The sequence below is a fragment of the Corvus hawaiiensis genome, chromosome 3 (genome assembly GCF_020740725.1).
Source record: "Corvus hawaiiensis isolate bCorHaw1 chromosome 3, bCorHaw1.pri.cur, whole genome shotgun sequence".
NCBI classification, from domain to species: domain Eukaryota; kingdom Metazoa; phylum Chordata; class Aves; order Passeriformes; family Corvidae; genus Corvus; species Corvus hawaiiensis.
In genome coordinates this window covers 25,356,044-25,377,035 of record NC_063215.1, presented here as the reverse complement: position 1 = coordinate 25,377,035, position 20,992 = coordinate 25,356,044, and the positions used below count along the sequence as shown (strand labels likewise).

Here is a 20,992-nt window from a genome sequence, read left to right as displayed (position 1 = left end):
GCTACAAATAGCGGTGAAGTTAGATACCTGCTGCCCTGTTCTCCCAGACACGTGGGTGTAGGTAGGAAATTTTAGTCACTGTGGGAGAGGAATCAGTACAGTGTATCACTGATTTGTCTTTTACGTAGAGGTTATTCAATCGGATGCACTTATTCCCATTCCAGAATAAAAATCAGTGATTTTTCTTCTGCTTTTCAATCTGATAGTGAATTCATGAAAATTCATGGTCTGCTCACTAAAGCAATTTGGCCAGCCATTTCTGCCACCTTCATCTCTCAGCCTTAATTTATGCCCTCCTCCAAAGTCCTCCAAGCTTTGAACAAATATTTGCATATGCAAGAGCCATCTGGTACAACTGCTAATAATCTGCTCTGTGTTCAACATATCAAAATCATTGACCCATTTTTGTTTTTAGTGTTGAACTTCATGGAATGATTGATTATATTGTGCAAGGAAATAGGAATGGCCACAGAGAACTGCAGTATTAAGCCATGCAATCAGTCCGTTTCAAAAAATTGTTGATAATGTCACTTCCAGGAGGAAATACAAAATACAAAATAAGATTATCTGTTCCTAAGAAAAACTCTCACTGATGCTTCTTTCTCATAAGCAGGCAGAAACCCTGAAGACGAATGGCTTCTATCCTGTTTAAATTCTCTTACTGTTCTTCAATTTTCTTATCTTCTGATTCTGGGTACCCTTGCTAAAACATTTTTCTGAATAGTTTATGTGATTTATAATCATAAATCTAAGACATTGCTAAGACAATTTAAACATTTGAGGCCTGTTATTTCAAACTATTTTAGGACTCTTCAGAGAACCTAATTTTAGCCCTTTGTCTGTATCAAGATCACTTTGTTGTGTACACTGTGAAACAGCAGTGCCTCCATCCAGCTTGCACGTCTGGATTTGCCATAGCAAATCCCCAGCTGAGAAAAAGTGGGAAAGGAAAAAGGAAGCTTGTACCTCAGGTCTGTATCTGACATTGGGATACAGCCCCCACAGGCAAATTGATACAGTCTGTGTGCATTCCCAGACCCAGAGGTTCTAGGTTGACCAGGTTAGATGCAGGCTGCGAGTCCTGAATCAATTAAAGAATACTGCCAGCTCTTAGATCACTTCAATGATTTTGAAAGTCTCACCTCCACCCATAAAAGGCCAGTAAATTTTTTAAACCTTGGTAAAATATTAATCTCAGTATTTTGATTAATCAGTTTCAAAAGTCTGCTTTTTCAAAGGGTTTTATATACATGGGACTTGCAACTTCAAGTGACACTTAGGAAGCAGCAACTAATTTAAAGAGTAACTTGACAAATTATCATTATGTTCATTATTAGCCAGTAAGAACAAGCTCAAGATTTACTTTGAAGATGAAACATACAGGAGAAATCCCAGACAAATAGAATTTCTTTTATATGATGAGGCTGTTCACTACCAACCAGTAAAAAAGCAAAATTTGGCAAATGTTTAGCACAATTATGTGGGTAATGGCTGCTTACAATGATCATTACAATGCCTCACTACAAAAGAGGCAGTTGAGAAAAGCAAAATTCTAAATAGATCTCCAGTCTGTGACAATGTATTACTTTATGTATTCCTAACCTACTGCCAATATATTTATAAGCCTCATATTGTAAATCCCAGAGCAAACCCCTCATTAACCCTTAGCCTTGGCATTTAGAAATGCAGGAATGACCTGTAGCCAGAAACATTGGCTTTTTTCTGAAAAAATTGCTGCCCTGATATTGAGAAGTACTGCTGCTCTGTGACAAACATTAAGTCTAGACAACAGTTTCTCAGTATATGCTCCATGGACCAGCATCAGACAGCACAAGGCAATCAGCAGCATGACTGGTGAACTATTTTTAAACCTTTATATGTACTCTCTGTAGTGAAGTTAGCAGCCTGGCCAAAGCAGAAAGGTAAGAGGATATAAAAGAGCACTTGAATTTGAACTATGACTTCTTCAGAAAACATAGATGACCAATTAAAGAAAAAAGGCCAGAGATAAATGAATTTGCAAATGTGGACACTTCTTTCCCTGAGGGAAAGCAATTTTTTTTTTTTTTTTTTAATGGAGGAAAAAGTTTCTGGACATCATTTTCTTTGTGAAGACAAAATGGGCATGAATGACCTTCTATTTGCAAGACAACTACAACTGCTGAGGGTTTTTACTGGGAAAAGCCATATATCAGTGGAACAGAGGGTGTACTTTGTCTACTTTCCAATTGTTTTTTTGAGTTTCTAGATATTTAGTGGAAAAAATGGTGCCTTATTATGTATTTCATTTTCTTGTAAGATGGCATTTAGGTGAGCATCTTGTTGCTGAGGGGTGCAGATCCTACCATTGAAATGTACCTCTTGCCAGGACTTGTGCTGACAGAATACCACCAAAAGTGCACCACAGTAGTTTTAAAGGTGTGGTGGTTATTCTTGTGCTACATGGAACTTCAAGAATGGTTGTCTCCTGCAGTGAAAATGCCTTCTCAGACGGAGGAGCTTCAGCTTTGTCAGGAGTCAAACAGTTTTAGTGGTGCACTTAGCTGTTGGTCTGTACTCAGGTCTAGCCATACTATGTAACAGAGAGCCCTCAGTTCAGATTTAGTTCTTGCTCCATATCATTGTCTTTTAGGTATTCTAATGTACCATCATGTTAAACTTCCCTTCCACACAAAAGCATCACCTTATTGAGCAGGTATAGTCTTTTATTAACAGCAGAACTTTTAAAAGCTCTAAGACAAACTTCAGGAAGTTTGTGATTTCCCTATGATGACATGTAGATCTGTCACACTGTTTAATTTGAATTAATCCTATGAAGATTTATTTGTAGTTGGACAGTCAAAGAAACAACTAAAAAATATCTATTCCAGAAGCAAACTTTTTGGACACTGCTGGGATTTGATTGTGCTGTACATGTAAAATTGTTAGCACAGAAAAGTTTAATATTTTTGAACTTTTTTCCCATGCCTTTGAGTAAGAAGCCCCTTCTACACAAAAATGTTTTTCTCAAGCATCCCCAAAAGACAACAGAAAATAATTTGGAACGTCAGGCTCTTGCATACCAGAAGCTATCATTTTTTCCCCTTAATAATAGATCAGAAGCATGCTGAAAAAACGGTTTTTGTCAAAAAAAAAAAAAAAAAAAAAAAAAGTTGTATTTAATGAATGGTAGCCGCAGATTTCGGATTTATTTCTACTGTACCAGAGCTACCAGTTAATCAGGTCAGTACAAGCCCAAAACTCCTGAACACTAATTGTAGTTTTTTAACTACTGAATATGTGGATGTTTAGTTTTGTGACTTGCAAAATGGGAAAGGCAGTAATAATCCCATAGAACGCATGACTATTTAATTAGTACCAGTTTATCCACAGTAAGTAACTAGTACATCAGCCTGCAAGTGAATTAGTACTCAACGAAGTCACTTAAAGGTTAAACCATAAAGGTTTGAGAAGTGTCTCTGAAAAATATTACAAAGTCATTATTTCTGAATTTTTTTATTCATATCTCTTTTATCCTATTCTGAGTTGTCAGTTACAGGTGAAGCTTAATGGAAACACTGTCATGGAAACTCACTAGTTTTGAATCACTTGGGACGTTGTAAATGTGTGAGTGTGCTTTGCTGTGTATCAGTGACAGAAAATTATTCAGGAAAGGTGAAACAGGGGCAATAGTCCACGAAAATCTGGTAAGATATTTATCTTTGAAAGTGCCTGGAACTTATCTCCATGGCTTCTTTTGTTTTGCCAGTTGGAAGAATCGATTGATGTATCCCCTGATGAGCCCAATGCATGCTACGAAATTGTTGGATGGTGCAGTGACGGTAGATATGGATCTGCCTATTAGTGAAGGAAACTGTCGTTTTTAAGTGTTGTTGTGAAGTAGTAAAATGTGGCAAAGACAGGTAATTCCTGAGGCAGCACAATGACACTAAAGAGATTATATTCTTCTGGGAAACTACAGAAGGGGACAAAATCAGAGAAATTTGGAACTTCATAGGAAACTTCAGGGAAAAATATTTTTATATCACCACTAGCTAAGACAGAAACCATGGGGCTAAAAGCAAGGAAGTTCTAATAATTCTGAAGAGAAGCCATAGGTAGGAGATGGGCTCAGGTACAACTGAGACCCATTTTATGCAAGCTGAATGAATTTTCCAGAAGCTGAGAAAGTCATACAGAGCGTATTATTTTATATTTTTAGCCTTTGTAAGTAGAAAGATTTCTTAGAATCCTGTGGAAAGTATGTGGTTCCAGCAACATGTAAGGAAGTCTCCTGACGGCTTAATGCATGAATGTACAAAGCTGGATTTCTGGAGAAAAATCCACTGAATCTCCTTGGGTGTCTGGCAGCGCCAAAGGGAGTTGGTTTGTGGCTCATAGATTTCTTGAGACAGCAGACAGAGAAAATGTGACTGAGAAATTTATCAGTGGAACAAAGGTTGTAAGAAGCATAGCAGTGAAGTAGCTGCAGGAAGCTTAATAACAATGATTCAATAGGTTGGATGTAATGCAGGACTGCTGAGTAAACAGCTACTCCAAACTGAATGGAGGAAAGGAAGTATCGTAAAGAATTTCTTGAAACCCCTCTCCTGTTTTCCTAGGTGGGATTTGTTTCACCTAGCTAGATACCTACCAATGGAGATATCAGCCTCTGATGACATCCTTTTTCTCCTGTGCTATATAAGCACCACATTGTATCCCTCAAGGAAAAAGCCAAAAACAGCAAATCAATCCGATGCTTTTGAGCCTCAGTGCAGTTCACCGGTGACTTAAGGCAGACACCTACTAAATACTGGATTAAATTCTTTTATGCTATTGTCTTATTTTGACCTGCCATCTTCCAGTGAAATGATCCATCTTTGGCTGCAAAGAGTAGTCCAGAAAATCCTACAAGGCAAAACTCCAAAGCTTGATTCCTGTCCACTTCTTGCTCTGGCAACCCTTCACAGTGTAATTTTGATTGAGCTGGCTGATCTGGGCCCCAGCCCAATGCCTCTCCATGCCGCTGCAGGGAGCTGGCATTCTGTGCAACACAGAATGAGTCTGAAGCAAGCAAAAGGATTAGGACTGCTAAAATCATTGCAGAGGCCATTCCCTCTTTCCCCAAAACCTGTTCAAGTGGCAGCTCTGCAATGCCACTGTCTGTCACACAGAGCTTACCATCATGTGGAAATCCTTCTGCCACTGATGCCTAAAGATTTTAAGCTTTTTTATTTTTTTTTTTTTTTAATATATTTGCAGCTTTGTAGATTTTTGGTATATAGCTGTATAATTTTTCATGCTTTCTCACACCTTACAATAGTAGATTACCCTCTCTCACACATTTATGCTACCTTCTCAAAATTCTGTTTGTGGGAACCCAGAGTGCAGAGAATACTTCTCTGCCTGTTTTGAAGGGTTCTACCCTCCTGGACAACACTGTTTTTGACATTCGTCCTTGGAGAAAATTGCCTACCCTCTGGGAAGAATTAGAATCTACACTGGTGTGAACTCGGTGATAGAATATTATGTAAGATTGTCACAAGGTGAAAAACTTAGAGGATTTGGGTTTTTTAATATAGTAAATAGATAAAGGCAAAAAACTTCAAAATGGAGGATTGTTGTTGTTCTCCAGACCTTCTTCTTCTTCTTCTACTACTCCATATTCTGCAGTAGAAGTAGTTTGGGATGAGTGGATAAAGAATTCTGCAGTTCCTGTCTACGTGACAAAATGATTTCTTATACACTGGAAGAAAAGTGAAAATATCTTTCGTTTTTAAAGGGTGATTCACCTTTAAAAGACTGTGTAAATCTTGATAATTTGGCATTCTCCTGCATTCTCTGCTCTGTGCTATGTCTGGGTCACATTAAGTGGCTCTATTTCTCTGATAAGACTTAATAAACAACTATTAGAAACCAGAGAAGGCTGAAGGTCCCATTCGTCTCTCAGACTCCTGGCAAAGACTCTTAAAATTCTCCCCCATCAGGGGAGGCATAATTAAGGCACAGTCAGTGTCACTGTTTAGTCTTATTTTAAAAAAAAAGCATTTCTAACAAGGACACCCTGTTTTGCACCAGTACCCAGGAGACATAACAAAATATAGGGTGAAGAAGCCCTTGGAGAGACTCCAAGGGACAGGCCCAAAGGTGGGTTACCAGGTGTCATGGGTTAGCAGGCATAGTCCCGGAAGTTATGTTCTTGCAAAGGGGTGCTTACAGCTTCCTCTGTGACCTGACAGAACCTATCAGCTGGCCAGTTTGAATATGGACAATTTTTAAGCCACTTAAAATTGTGACCGCCTCTACAATCCACACTTAAGAATAGACAAACCCCTCCCACAGCTCTGTCTCGTTTCCAGACAGGTGGCTGCAGGCCCTGTGCAGGGGCCAGCGGGCCCGGCCCAGGCCCTGCTCGGGCCGGGCCAGGCCAGGCTGGGCCACGGCCATCCTGGAGCCGATGGGCCCTGTTCCACCCGCGGAACCACCCCCACTGCCGTGCTGTGGGCAGACAGAGCAGCCCAGCTCCCCCCCCCCCCCCCTTCCAGTGCGGCCAAGATTCAGCTGAAGCTGCCCACCACTGTCCGGCAAAGATCATGTGACCAACAGCGATAAGGGACATTCCAGCTGCAAGGCCTGGGTGAGATTAACCCTTTTAGTGCTGTGAAGAGCTGAAAACCTGAGGGAAGAGAAAGAGGAGATGCTTAAAGCTGAAATTCTGTTGTAAAGCTATGATATATCAGAGTACCCGTTGTAATTTCATGAAGGCATGGGGGTGGAGCGTTCAGCTTGTACTTGTGAGCAAAAGCACCTGCGCTGAGATAGGCAGATGCAGAAGCAGCTGTAATTTGATGAGAAGTTTGGACAGGGAGAGATGGAAGCGATGAGGACTTTTGCTCCAAATGGAAAGGAGAAAACCTCAGTTCCTAGAGATGCTCCCAGAGACAGTCCTAAAGATGAAGCTGAAGAAGACCCTTTGCTCCCAGGGAAGGAGAAGGGCGTCTGTTCTTAGAGATGAAATGCTCCCAGAGATGGGTGAAGAGAACTTTTGTTTCTGAATGGCTCAACCTTAAAATTGTACCCCGGTAATTCAAGAGTGGACCCTCGAAAGCAGTTGTGGGAAAAGCTGCAAGTTGTGAGAAGGGACTCACAGGCGAGCAGAGAACCAACCCGGGCGGCTGTCTCGTTGTGATAATGTTTTCATAGCATGGACAAGAGAGACTCCTCTTCCTAAATGGACTGAACAAGGTTATTATGGAAATGGTAAACAGACTGAACATCTCAAGGGTTGTCTTTTTACATTGTCACTGGGAGAAGGGAGAAAGGTGGGGGGAGGAGAAGTGTTCTGAAAGTGTGGTATGATTTTTTTTCTTCTTTTAGGTCTGTTAATAAATTTCTTTATATTCTTTCCAGTTTGGTGCCTGCTTTGCGTTTCTCCTAATTCTTATCTCACAGAAGGTAAACAGTAATGAGTATTTTGGACCAAACCACTACACCAGGGCAACCGGTCTCCTATTGGATGTACTTGCTAGATATGCTAATTAATTAAACTTACAAAATTTGTGGACATCCCATATTGGGCATGCACATAGATATTTTGTGCACCTGAAAGCTTTCATTAAGTAACTGCTCTTTATATTACCACCTTTAAAAATGTTTGGAAAGTTTTCTTTCGATTCTAGGCAACACCATAACACATATACAAGCATCAACGATTGACTTTTAATAGATAATCAAATGGCATCATTGCCTGAACTATATAGAAGCCAAAGATAAATACCTGTTATACTTAATGCTTTGCAAACCTTGGATGTATAGATTTATACTTGCAACTCTTCTAATTTCACTATGGTGAGCTAGTTAGGTGGGGGATTTTTTGGTCTGTGATTTCCATAAATTGTGTCCTCTAAGAAAGAAACTAAGCAACTGATCCAAAGCATTGGAAAAATCACTCTGGATTCAATAACTTGTATTTTTTCTTAAATTGCTTAAGCTACATACATAACTTAAAGTATGTTTGCTTTGCTGCAGAACTAATTTTAGCATAAATAAATGATAGGAAATTTAATTTAGCTGTCATGAAAATTGCCATGGCCAAGAGGTTTAGAAAGCTGGTAGTAATCATTTCATTTTGCCATGATTCCCATAATTTTGCTGTCCATTTGTTCAAAACCCAAAACAAGTTTCACAGCTTCTGTCAAAGATGGCTGTGAAGTCTCAGCTGTTAGCCCTAATGAACTATGCCCAGATTTATTTTCCTGTGGTTACAGCTATGTCTGCAATGATTACAAAATTGAGAGATTACTATGGAGCCCTCTTAAAGAAGTGATCAACAATGATATGTTAATATTGCTGCAGAACTTCACAGTGATTAGGATTTTCTTTTGCTCCTCCTTGTTTGATTTCTGTCAATAGGGCCAGACATTCTATGACTTGTAGAACTGTTCCAGGAGCATCATATTCAACATAGAAACATTCAGTGCCAAAACCCTGAATCATACTCTTATAATAGTCCACGGTTATTTTTCCATGTGATAAAGTTATTTACAAAAATTAACAAGTGTACATGACACTTACTGGAGCTTCTCTCATATTCAGTAAAGAATGAGATGGAGGGAAGGTGCCCAGGCGCTTTTTGAAACCTTCTTCCACTGTCATTCCCCAGAACTGACTGTAGTTGTCAGCTTTCCATCTTCCTCACAGATGAAAACCAAAGACCCACGTTAGAGATAAACTCACATTAACACATTGCTCATTTAAGAGTACAACTAGCAAAAGCATCCAGAAATAAATTTTTGAAACCACATTTCAAAACCTTGTATTCAATATACTTGAGAAAATATTTACTAAGGGCTCTTCCACTGCAGATAAGTGTAAGATGGAGCAACACAGGACTATATGAATAGTGGTGATTTGGGGTCAGCATCACATCAGCCTGCAGGACATGAGCATGCAATACTTCAGGGCAGTATTGGAAAACAAGATGCTCAGTCAAAATATTATTGTTCTCTTGAAGTTATGCTCAAATCTTGCTCCAGCCCAGATTCCCACAGACAACCAACAGCCTCATGTAGTGAGTTACAGTGCGCCTTCACGCTCTGGTGCACCAGAAGAGAGGTGCTGTTGAACCCAGCAGAAAGCCCAGCTGACACCTTCTGCCGAGTTTTATACCAATAGCCGCTGTGAGAGGAAGGGCTCCCCATGGTTCTCTAAGTATTCCCTCGCTACTCTCAGGTGGACTCGGCTCACACTGTAGTGCTGACGTGCAAACTATATGCACAACAAAAAAACCACACCCTTGCAGCCATACACATTTGGAACACACTGAAATTCATTACTGGATAAGGGCTGAGTGACAGGGGAGCAAGCATTCTCTTAACCCGTTCCTTTCTTGCTTTTATATGAAGAACAAGGAGTGGGATTCATGCTGCCCAAAGAAGCCTCATTGCTCTTGGTCTCCCTGTGGTCAGTGAAAAGTGCAAGCACATGGACAGGTTGAGCCATACCTCACCTGTCACCCTGTGACAAACCTCATTGCTCACCACTGACAAGAGACAAGTTAAGGCTCCAGGGGCCTAACTTGGTTGTTTATCCTCATTCAGTTGGTTTAAAAGTCTCCTGTGAAGTATTTCAGCACTCATGACAGTTTGAAATCTGGACAGGCTTCATTGGTGAATTTGGTACCCCAGATCCCAGGGAGGCTGCCCCTGTATCTCTGTCAGTAAACAGCCAGCAGTCTCCAAAGGCACAGATCCAGTACTGGGGTCCCTAATCTCCGTGCACTAGCTAGGGCAATGAGATTATTAGTAAGAGAAACACCCCCACAAAGCCCCACAAAGTTCTCATAACTTGGTCCCCATTCGGCCCATCTTCTCCTCTTCCAGTGCTACCTAGAGTCCTGTAACATGGAACAGTGGTCTCATGGGAGGAGAAAAAATTACTTTAAATATCTATCCCAAGTAATAAACACAATGAAGAATAAGGGAAGATGATGTAAATTGTGTTTTCAGAGAAAAAAATTGCTCTAAATTTGGAAAATATTTTAGATAGCTGTTTAGAGTAACTCTTACTAGCATGAGATGTTCAGTATCTTTCTATTTAAAGCTTTGTAATCTGCCAGTACATTAGGAAAGTTTCACAAATGCACACTTACTGTCAAATTGCTGTAACGTATTTGGAGAAGGACTGCATACCTTGTAATTAGCACATGCACACAATGAGCAATACTGTGATGCATAACAGAACTCTAAAATAAAAGGGTTCTCACCCATAATCTCCAGAATTGATGTGCTGAATTAAGTCTTGGCGAACAAGGCATACGTCTGTTGAACATTCCCAGAGACTGTTGAAACATTTGCTGAAAGGACAAGAATATCATTAAACAACAACAACAAAAAAGAATTGTCAAAGGAAAAATATGCACTTTAACAGCAGAAGGCAGATGGAGGGGGAAAGAAGTATGAACGATATAATTGTCACACAGTGTTTATGAAAACATAGTGTCATTTCTTCCTGCTTCACCACTTAATGAATTGGAACAAGCTGGGAAGGTTTACAGCTTGTTAGAAAGGTCATATCTGAAAAATTTTGCTTCCATCTTTGTGAGATCAAACCAGGGAATGTGATGTTGATGTTGAATTCCTGAAAAAATGTGATGTTTTTAGGGAGATTTACTCTGGAAACCCAGAAAGGGTTTTGTGGCCCCAGATACCTTGCTCCAAGGACCCTGGGCTAAAGTCAGCAGAGTGGGAGCTCCAGCCCTGTTTGGGCACAGCTGGAGCTCTGGGACTGCCCTGGGGCCCCAGTCCCTCCAGTGTGGGGCTGGTTTTTGGAGAGGCAAGGCTCAGGCAGACAACTGCCAGGGCTGAGAGCAAAGCTCCCCTGCCTGCACTGTCTGCTCCTGTCCCAAGGCAGAGAAAAGGGTGCTCAAACAATTCTCCCCTTCCCACATAAATGCATATATATATATATAGTGTATATTTATATGTATTTATATATATATATATATTTCCTTCCCTTACAAGTTAATGTAATCTCTCCTTACTCGTGTAAAAAACAAACAAACAAACAAACAAGGAGGAAGGATTCCATAAAGTTCAATGATATTTGTTTGGTCTGCATTCAGGTCAATGCCCAGGTCTAGACTGAAACCATTTCAATTTAGGTTTGACTGTGCAGGAAAAGAATTAGGCCAGTGAGGAGGAGATTTTAATAGTCTAATATTCACATCTTGATTAGAAAGTTCCGTTTCCCTCTTGCCATGCTTCTAAGGGGACTATAATCTACTTCCACAAAACCTTAACACTTAGCACTACTTTTGCAGCCATTTTGATTTGATTAAATTTTTAATATGAATTTCAAGATGCTCTCTACATTAATTACTGTTTCGTGACATATGCTAGATAAAATTCAATTTGCTGTTCTCTGAAACATTACCAGGAATTGCAGTTGTCTTTAATTATTGTTCCTTCTCCGTAATATCGGCCATCTTTATAACAACCTGCCAACATAACATATAGATGTGTGAAAATAAAATAATTCTTCAAGTGAATTACTGAAAACTCTTGCTACTATTGTATTAATTGGTTGTATGCACTATGCTTGAATTATTTAGTTGAAAGTCAGCAATATGGTTCCAGTTTCTTCCAAGCAATGAAGGCATTTTAAAGTATTTAAAACACCCAGTGAACAATTACTATCTTACAAATAAATTTTAAAAAAATTCTTCAAATAAAGTTATTTTCCAGTAGTAAAAAGAAAATATTTTTAATAAAAGTTATTTTCTAATTGGCAATTAAAATAGAAATAAGTTTTTACAGGTATAGAATCTAAAAAACTAGTGAATATTCCAAACCCATTGTAATAAATTCTTTTTCCTTGCCAGATTAATTCCTCTTTGAAGAACAGACAGATCAATTACATTTCAAGGCAAATGTATGTTTCATACACCCTCCAAAACCCACTATAAAACCTAAATTGAGTGGTGAGTTCTCCAAAAAAATACATCCCTCTCACTTTTTTTATTTGATAACACTTCACTTAGAAAAGATTTTGTATGTCTTTCAATATCTTCCACATAAATAGTTTCATCACTGCATTGGATTGTCAAAGTTTCAGTAGAATAATGATCCAGAATGCCTGCACAGGGTGTTGGGTTGAGTCAGTAACAAACATTGTACATTTATCACACGGGTCTGTGTTTTCCAGTCTGTTCTGATAGGTGAGCCTGCAAATATCAGGTTTCTTCCCCTGCTGAGAGGGTTTGGACTCCCTTTGCCTCCATTTTCAAGAAGATTTAACACAGTGCTGACTTCATATTTGCATGATACCACACTTTTCCCCCCACCAGAAGTGTGAGGAAGATCATGCCCCTCTCATGTCCAGGGCTGGAGTTTGTCTGCCCAGACACACACGCACACATGTACGCCTCAGCTGCCTGTGCCTCCTTCACTGCCAGGACAGAAGCACACACTCTGAGCCCTACATAATTTCATAACAAAGTGCAGTAGAGGTGATGTATTAACTGTAAGTGCCTTTCTTTCCCTTTTGGTAGTTCATTAGGCTATGAGAGATATCACAGGTAAAATAAATTCCACTGAGGCAGTCTGAGACCCAAAGTGTCTGCTCAGCTAAGAGCTGAGGTGTTTTTCAGTGAATACTCAAATTACCAAAGCGCCACAGTTTGTCACAGTTTGTCACAATGTCAGCATCGGACAGTAGCTGGAAGGAGGATCAAGCAAGATATTTCAAAAATATCAAGAGAAGAAAATGTTGATGCAACATTTGAGAGATGGAACAGACCCTCAGTGGAGCTCTGCTGGCAGGGCTCACTGCCTGTGCCCAAGATAAAATGCAAACCTGGACCAGTACAGAAGCAGCTTTCTAATGATGTATGCCTAGGGAATTGAAGATTAACACCATTCAGTTCCTTTAGCCTAGCACAATTAATATTTTGAGGGCCAGGAGTACTGCCTGAGGCACCAGTGAGACAACAGAGATATCTAAGCTAAAAGACACATGAGAATACAGCAAAGTTGTCTGGCTCTGAATGTATTAGGTCAGAATACTAATACACTAAGTGGGAAATTAATTAATTTGAAGATGCAGCTTGATGACTTTGTGAATGAGATTTTATGATGTGCAAGTCATTATTGGAAAGAAGAACATTTGATAAATGGAGACTTCCTTCCCAGTCCAACATTCTTATACCCTTAATGGTTCTCATTTCATTTGCCTCCAGCATTGGTGTGAGTACTTCTGTCACTGAAATATCTTCAGGTTTACTCCCTTGTAGGTCAGATCATGACTGTCATGTAAAAGCAATTAGCAAACTCACTGGACATCACTTTTACACCACCAACAGGGTGAGATCCGGTGTGTGGATTTTGACAGGGCTTTTTGTACCATCAGACTAATTGAAACAAAGAGATAAAATAAATAATAAATACAGTCCTGAGATAAATCTCAAAAAGTTCTTCTAACAACAAAAATTAAAACACTACTATAATAAAAAGATCCTGAACTTCCACTTGGTATCTAAGGCAGGACTCTGCAGTTTCTTCTGAAACTACACATGAAAGCCATAGAAATAAACTGAAGGCTGGGTTTATGAAGGCAGAGTCAAAGCAGTTCCACATAGTTAAATCAATACTGACCCCCAGCATGGTGCACCTCCATGGAAGAAGTCACAGTGTAGCTTGTTTCTGCTGCACACTAAGTCAGTGAATATGTGGAGATTCAGAAATAAACCACCAAGCAGTTTTATTGCTGTACATTCCAGCCCATGTAAAACACTTCAGTTTATTGATTTATTTAAAGAAATATGATTCAGGAGGCTTTGAGAGCAAAACCTCGGGCAACCAAAAAAGATCAAGATCTTCAAGGTAAAAAGTAGTGTGGCATATGTGGTCTTCAAGTGCTTAAATAATCCTTAGTCTAAGGTAGAAGTGTAGTGTCAGTTGCTAAAAGTCAGTTAACATACTTATGTCATTTCTCAGTATGCTTCCTGATTTGCTTAATCTTCAGGCATTCAGTCCTACTTGTTTCACCTTTTTTTCTTTCCAATTCCTCAGACATTTCAGTTCTAGAAAGATTCTTTAGAGATTATTTTGTTTGTTACTTTCTCCCCCCCACTTTATTTTGGCTTTATTATTCTACTTTTACCCTTTTATCTACTTATATAATGAATGTCCAATAAAGAGATTTTTAAAAACTGCAGACTTTCCATCACTTTAAAGACTAGAGAACCAGGATTTTTTGTGAGATGACATATTTTAAAATAGTATAAAGTCATCTATAGGACAAGTAAAGGTACTTGAATACTGTAAATATAATTACTACCTCTGGCAGGTATGTTAGGAGTTACAAAACAGTACACACAAATGCAAAATATTGGATTAAAAGCAATAAAAATATACCCCTCACCTACTGCCTTATCTAAAGCTACTGTTACACTTCTACCTTTTAGTGGTAGACTTGTGGCAGTGACTACATGGCAAACTGCTGCAGGTTTTGTAGTGATCCAATTCCATGAGACAGTTTGCCAAAGTAGACTCACCAGCTGTCAGCTCTGGAGCAGAAACGCAACTATGTGGTTATGCAGAGCTTGCAACAAACACCCCACCTCGAAAATAATATACACCACTGCACAAATAAAAATGAAGGAAATGTCTTTATTTACATGGAGTTCTAGAACATTCTTTTAGATGGTTAGAAACACTTTGGAAAATCAAATTTGTTTTGCAGCATTTCTGTCACTCCCACTTATCAGGTTTTGGCTGCGAGCCTAAGAGCACAGCCTCCTGAAGAGCTTGTGTTCTGAGTGCTGAACTGCAAACAGCAAGGTTATTGCAAAGAGATGGTTAATTTTAAAAAGTCACAGCATTATTTTGTTGATTTTAGGCTTTTGAAACTTTGGTATATTCTCTACATCTTTGGCACATTCTCTACATCTTTGGCCAGATTTGGTGCACTGACAGTAAGAAGCTACATAGTCTTAAAATCCACAATACTGTATTTTGCTCACCAGCAGAGATCTGGCCTTTCCACTATCCAAGGGAGGACCAGCTGTTTTGCAGATGTTTTGGGGTTTTTTTTTTGCAATCTTTAGTACTAAAAATAATTAGTTTAGAGTAGCTCTGGAGGGACTTCCACTGCAAACTAACTAGTAAGAAACTAAAATATGACACAAATCCTTGTTCTAAACGCATCCCTTCACCTACTCTTTGTTCTAAGCACACCCCCTCATTTAGTCCCACACCTGAGCTGTTTCCAGAAAAAGTGAAAGCTATGCTGCATCAAAACCACTGCAGAACACCTCAGGGCAGTATCATTCAGGATAACCCTTAGTTTTGTTGATGATTTGTTTGTACTGATAGACACAAATATTTAGAGCTTGCTGTTCACCTCATGTTAATCTGTGAAACCCTATTGAATTTGTTGAGATTACACTAATTTTGACCCAATGAGGTTATTCTCTGTGAAGTTTCAAGTAAAACAAAGGGTCTGTCCAAGAGAAATATAATCAAATCAATGCTAATGTCCTAGAGACAAAGAAATAACAGCAAGTATAATTCTTACTGCAATGTCATACTCAGTGTTTTTGTCCACATCTTTAGTGACATTTTCAGGATGTATACACTCTTAAGGATTAATCGGTAATTCTAATTCTATATATATTTTCACTGTGATGCACTAAAACCAACTGAGCATTTTCTCTCAACTTACCCCATGTTGGAGGTGGCCAAGGCTCCTCCGACCTGGTGGGCTCCACAGGGTGGTTGCAGACATCCCAGTAGTCAGCACAACAGTCTACAGGCCCAGGAGAGCCTGAGGTACAGTACTGGTCACAGTAACATATAGCTCCCCTGGAGACAATGGTAAAGCTGCAGTCATCATCTCTTCCTGTGCAACAGCCTCGTATCCTGCAGGAACTTCCCTGATATGGACTCCTTTTAATCCTGTTCCACTTAGCAGACCCCCTGTCTTCTACAGAGTAAAGTCCTCGGGGGAAATTTCTTCTAGAATCAAGCTGCTTTGCCATCGAAACTTCACTTGCAATGCAGTATAAGAGCAATATCTGAATTTTGCACCGCATTCTTGTGCCTCTAGAAGCCTTTTCTCAGGCTTGTTGTCCTTCGCTTTCTCAGCAAACATTCATTTTCTCTAGATGTAGTACCTCCAGTTAGCAATCAGAAAGAAATCTGAACAGAAAGCTGTAGACTAGGGTTTTCTAGGAAGACTCTGTATGTGTTAATTATTAGTCAGATATGTTGTAAACTGATATATTTGCCCAAGATACAGAGGTACTGAAAACAGAGTCACAGGTATGTATTCATCATTATGAAACTTGGGGTGCGATCTCTTGCAAGTGACAAAGTTTATACTAAAGTTTCAGAACATACAAAATATACACAGTCCAGTATTTTAGTTCTATACTTCAGACTTCTAAAATCAAAACAATGTGAGGAACAAGTGACGCTGTCAAAGGAAGCTCTCCTTCTTTTCATGTACCTATAACCAGCATGTTCTCCTTATTATTAGAAAATCTTTAACATTTAGATTGTATTTCATGCTTTCTGATAAGCAGGGTTACATCACTGGAGTAAACTTATCCTGCATCCCCCATTTCAATTTTATTTCCAGTGATCTAGCTTAACCTCATATGCTTCACTTTTTTCACTCATTTTATTATGGGCAAATTCAGAAAAAACATCAGGTGATATTCAGCATAAACTATTACTCAAGTATTCTTTTAAGGTTTGCATTTCTGTAGTCAAAATGAACTTGGCAGTCATTCTAATTAATATAATAAATATCCACTGATAAGCGCTCATTCCTATTTAAAAAGGAAATGGCTGTATTTATAAATGCACAAAAAAACCAGAGCAGATATGAAGGAGAAGTCTGAAAGCCTTTGCTACTTGATCTGTAATCTCCAGGTTTTTGAACAGAGGGCCTAAAGCAATATACGTGGTACTGTTGCCAAAACTTAAAAGATTCAGAAAAAAGTACCAAAGAACTTTGAAGTTCCTACCAGAGATAGCACATAAGGCTTAATCAAAATAAAAAAACCCACCCACAGTTTCAAATCTGGACTAAACAATTTAAGTCTCCAAAGCTGAACAAGCAGAGGTAAAAACCAGTCATCCTTCTGTCTCCATTTCTTAGTAAGTGAGAGGAACCTGGAGAAGTTGATGGTGGGTTGTTTTCTAGGGAATGAAGGGGATTTTTCCCTTTGTGACTTCAGCTGGGCTGCTTGGGAAGGCATAGCATCAAAGGGCAGGTACTTTTGAAAGCACAGCCAGTGCGGATGCATTGCCATGAACGGTAGAGGCATTAAGAGGAAATGTGTGTCTATGTTTATATATTTGGGCTTGTAATCCAAATATTGAAGTCTTCAATATCTTACCAGCAGTGCTTTTATTGGGCCTGCCTCCTACACTGTTTTTGTCACAACTAAGGAGCTACAGATGAGGGAAAATTACATCTGACCGCACCATTTTTATTTTGCAGGCAATCTTCTGTGTGAAAGATAACAGAAAGGCCAAGGCCAGCAACAGGTAATCACATTAATAGTACATAAATCTTAGCCTTCAAATTTGCTCTGATTTTTTTTTTTAATTGTTTTGTTAATAACAGAAAAATCTGGACAACCTTAATTCTGCCACTGACTGCTATAATGCAACAAATATAAGGGAGATGAGAAAGGATTTGTTCATGGATACAGTGCTCTCTGGAAATTATAATTCATTTCTTTTCCTTATGCCTGTGCAGCTCTCTCAGCTCTAAGAGAATGACCTCTGATTTGCACTGACATTAGCAAAATTCAAATCTCCTTTGCATTAGAAATCTTCAGAAATACTTTTATCTAGTTATCTCCTTGCTCTGGAAGCATAAGAAAGAATAAAAGCTGCCGTATGTGGTAAGTGTCTGTCAGTCAGATTAAGTGAAGAGGCATATCTCTTTTTAACTTTAAAGACCTGCTGATGATAAAACAGAGGCAAGGAATTTGCTTGGAAATCACTTCAGCTCATTTACACAGGAGTTAGATTTCTTTTAAAGGAACACAAAAATCAACTTGTGTTTCTAAGCACCTTTGTTTTCCAACAAAGTTGATACAACCCATTTTTCCCACTTGATGGCTTGTGTTCAAACCTTTAAAAACCCCACAAAACTATTCCACTGTGCTTCAGCAAATGGGGTTTTTTTCAGTATTTTTCCACTGTAAGCCAAGCAGCTCTGTCTTCACTGTGTGAAAGCATGCACTGAATTATCTGTAACAATTTAGGAACAGTTAGACATGATCCTTTTTCTCTCTTGAAGATTAGCCTATACCAAGCACAACAGGTCTCCTAAGATTTTGAGTTAGGGTCCTAGTCCTAGTTAGCACAGTTAAGTGCAAAAGTATATGTCTAGTTCCTCTTTCAGCAGTCTTTGATGTCTACCCTCGAGCTTCAGAAAACACCACACATTTGGCCAGAATTCAAATATTAATACCACTGAATGATTGGTGGAGTAAAAAATTAAAAAAAAAAAAAGGCATTAAAATAAAAAAAAAGCCAAGAAACTCTTTGAAGCTGATTCAGGATTATTTCATAGCCTTTCTTTCAAAAGTTGTCCTAATTTGTCTGACTGAGCCTACTGGGCATCATAAAAATCTCAGCACCTTCAGAGAAGGGTAGGATAGCAGTGGCTGGCAAGACTCTGAGTGCTGAAGGTGGCTCCCAGGATGGACAGCAGAGCCCATCCCATCAGGCAACTGTGACACCTTCCCTTCTCATGGCTGCTGCACACAGATGGGAACCAAGCCTTGTGCAGGGGGAATTGCAGTACTATGACCTTATGCCAGGAAAATGAAGGGACACCTGACAAGTCAAGGAAGAAACCACGACACCACACCCCAGGTCAGTCATTTGCCAGGAGGCACAACTCAGTGCATCAGAGAATCCGTGTAATTGCTTGTCTCCAGTTTAAACTCAGCAATGATACAGTCCATCCCTTTTGTTGAATTCAAATGGAAATTTAACTGGTGCCTCCTGGCACAGAATGCATCACTGATTTCTAATGGCCACAATTCTTTATACTTACTACTCTTTTTTATTAATAGTTGCAAGGCAGTAGAAGTTTTCAAAGCAAAATTACTTCAACAAAAGTGTTATCCCACAATGTATTCTCTGTACCTTGTACTAATGGCAGAATAGGATTTATTCTCCCAAATTGTGAATGACTAGCTCCTAGATGTGTTTATGCACAGACAAGCTGTGTGTTAAAGTGATTTTCTCACTGTCAATTCAGTCTTTGTATGTTTGGAGCAGGCATAGGAATGGGGGTGCCTTCATCCTTTTGGCAAGAGCCTGGCAGCTCACTGCTGTGGGTTGTTGGTGTGGTAGCAATCAGTGCCACTTCTAATTCAAAATGTCAGGGCTGCCTATCTCAACTCTTACGATGCTAATCCAGGTTACGTGTAACTCAAAATAATGGTCTCTTATGTGAAAAATTTCATCAGATGTCTGAGTCATGTCACAGTGTGACTTGTTACTCACAGTCTCTGGGACCAGTTCTCCCAATTCATCAGATATTTGAATCAACAGATTTAGGGTTGGAAGTAGAGGAAGAGCAACTGACCCAAATTGTACATGCCAAAGAAATCCCATTCCTCACACACAGAGATTCACATACATGAATGCCCAAGAATTCAGAGTCAACAACTGCAGATAAAAGGAAATTACTTTATGGGTGTTACATATGTATCCTGCATGGTATATTACTATGATTAAATGGTTGCTATGCCCTCACAGCCTTTTCACTCTTCCCACCACCGTAATTGACCGTGCCTGTTTCCCACACCAGCTGCATCACTCGGGCAACCTCGAGGAAGCTGGTGCTATCTCATTCTCCTTGCCAGCTGTGCTCTTGCATTGTGTCAAGGTCAGCCCACTCTGGGCTCAGCCCAGTGAACCTGTGAAGAGTGGGGAACCCTGTGCATGCCCCAGCGCAGTGTCCATGCAGTCATACAGCTGCAGGTGCTCTCCTAAACAGTGTTGTACTAGGACTTACAGAACGGCTAGCAGCAGTCATTGTGGCTCATACATGAATAGGAACCTCTCAAGAAACACAATCAGGCATGGAAATTTTGACAGTGACCCCAGTATAGGATGGACCACATGCCACCTTCGTTATGTTGTCAGTGCAGACTATTGTGAACATATTAACCTGTGCATGGCTGCATATAGCTTCAGAGAGGTGATGTTTACTGTGAGCTTGCCAATCCCAAACCTCATCAACCAGTCAGAGGTGAAGGAGACGAGGATTATACTGTATTTCATTGTCAGTATGAGCTCTCAGAAGGTATTGTGCTGGTGTTGCAAGAAGTTATGCACATACCGGCATTCATCTTAATCGTGTGGTCCTATCTGATCCCACCAATCTTAGAATCATAGAATCAGTAATTTTGGAAAATACATTTAAGATCACCAAGCCTATCACTGTGTTCTCCACTAAACCATGTCCCCAGGTGCCACATCCACATACCTATTGAACAGTACCTGGCATGGTGAATCTGCCACTTACCTCAGCAGCCAATTTCAATGCTTGACCACCCTTTCAGTGAAAAAATGTTTTCCTAATGTCCAATCTAAACCTCCCCCAGTACAACTCGAGGCCATTCTCATCACCTACTGTTTAGAAGAAGAGACTGATCCCCACCTGGCTACAACCTCCTTTCAGGTATTTGTAGAAAGTGATAAAGTCTCCCCTGAGCCTCCTTTTCTCCAGGCTAAACACCCACAGCTCCCTCAGCTGCTTCTCATAAGTCTGTATCTTAATCCCCTTTACAGGCTGATCCTCCGTGTTGCCTAGTTGCCACTTTCTGATTCTCTGCCTTCAAGGATTTTTTTATACCTTAAGGTACAGTTTTTCCTTTTCTGTCCTTGAGTTGCTACTCTTATCATCCTAACAAAATCCTTCTCTTTGTTTCACTTTTCTCATTATGCATAGCTTTAGCTTGTGAACTCCC

General features: G+C 39.7%; 1 protein-coding gene across 1 annotated transcript in view; it reads right to left on the bottom strand.

The window, feature by feature from the left end:
• The window catches only part of TINAG (tubulointerstitial nephritis antigen), a 45,741-nt gene extending 29,557 nt beyond the window's left edge, over positions 1 to 16,184 (bottom strand). The window contains exons 1-4 of the mRNA XM_048299344.1: positions 15,703 to 16,184; positions 11,413 to 11,476; positions 10,244 to 10,333; positions 8,554 to 8,668 (exon numbers count right to left, since the gene is read on the bottom strand). Of these exons, the coding sequence (XP_048155301.1) occupies positions 8,554 to 8,668; positions 10,244 to 10,333; positions 11,413 to 11,476; positions 15,703 to 16,072 (639 nt within the window). The 5' untranslated portion in view covers positions 16,073 to 16,184. The remainder of the gene's footprint in view (positions 1 to 8,553; positions 8,669 to 10,243; positions 10,334 to 11,412; positions 11,477 to 15,702) is intronic.
• Positions 16,185 to 20,992: the final 4,808 nt, after the last annotated feature.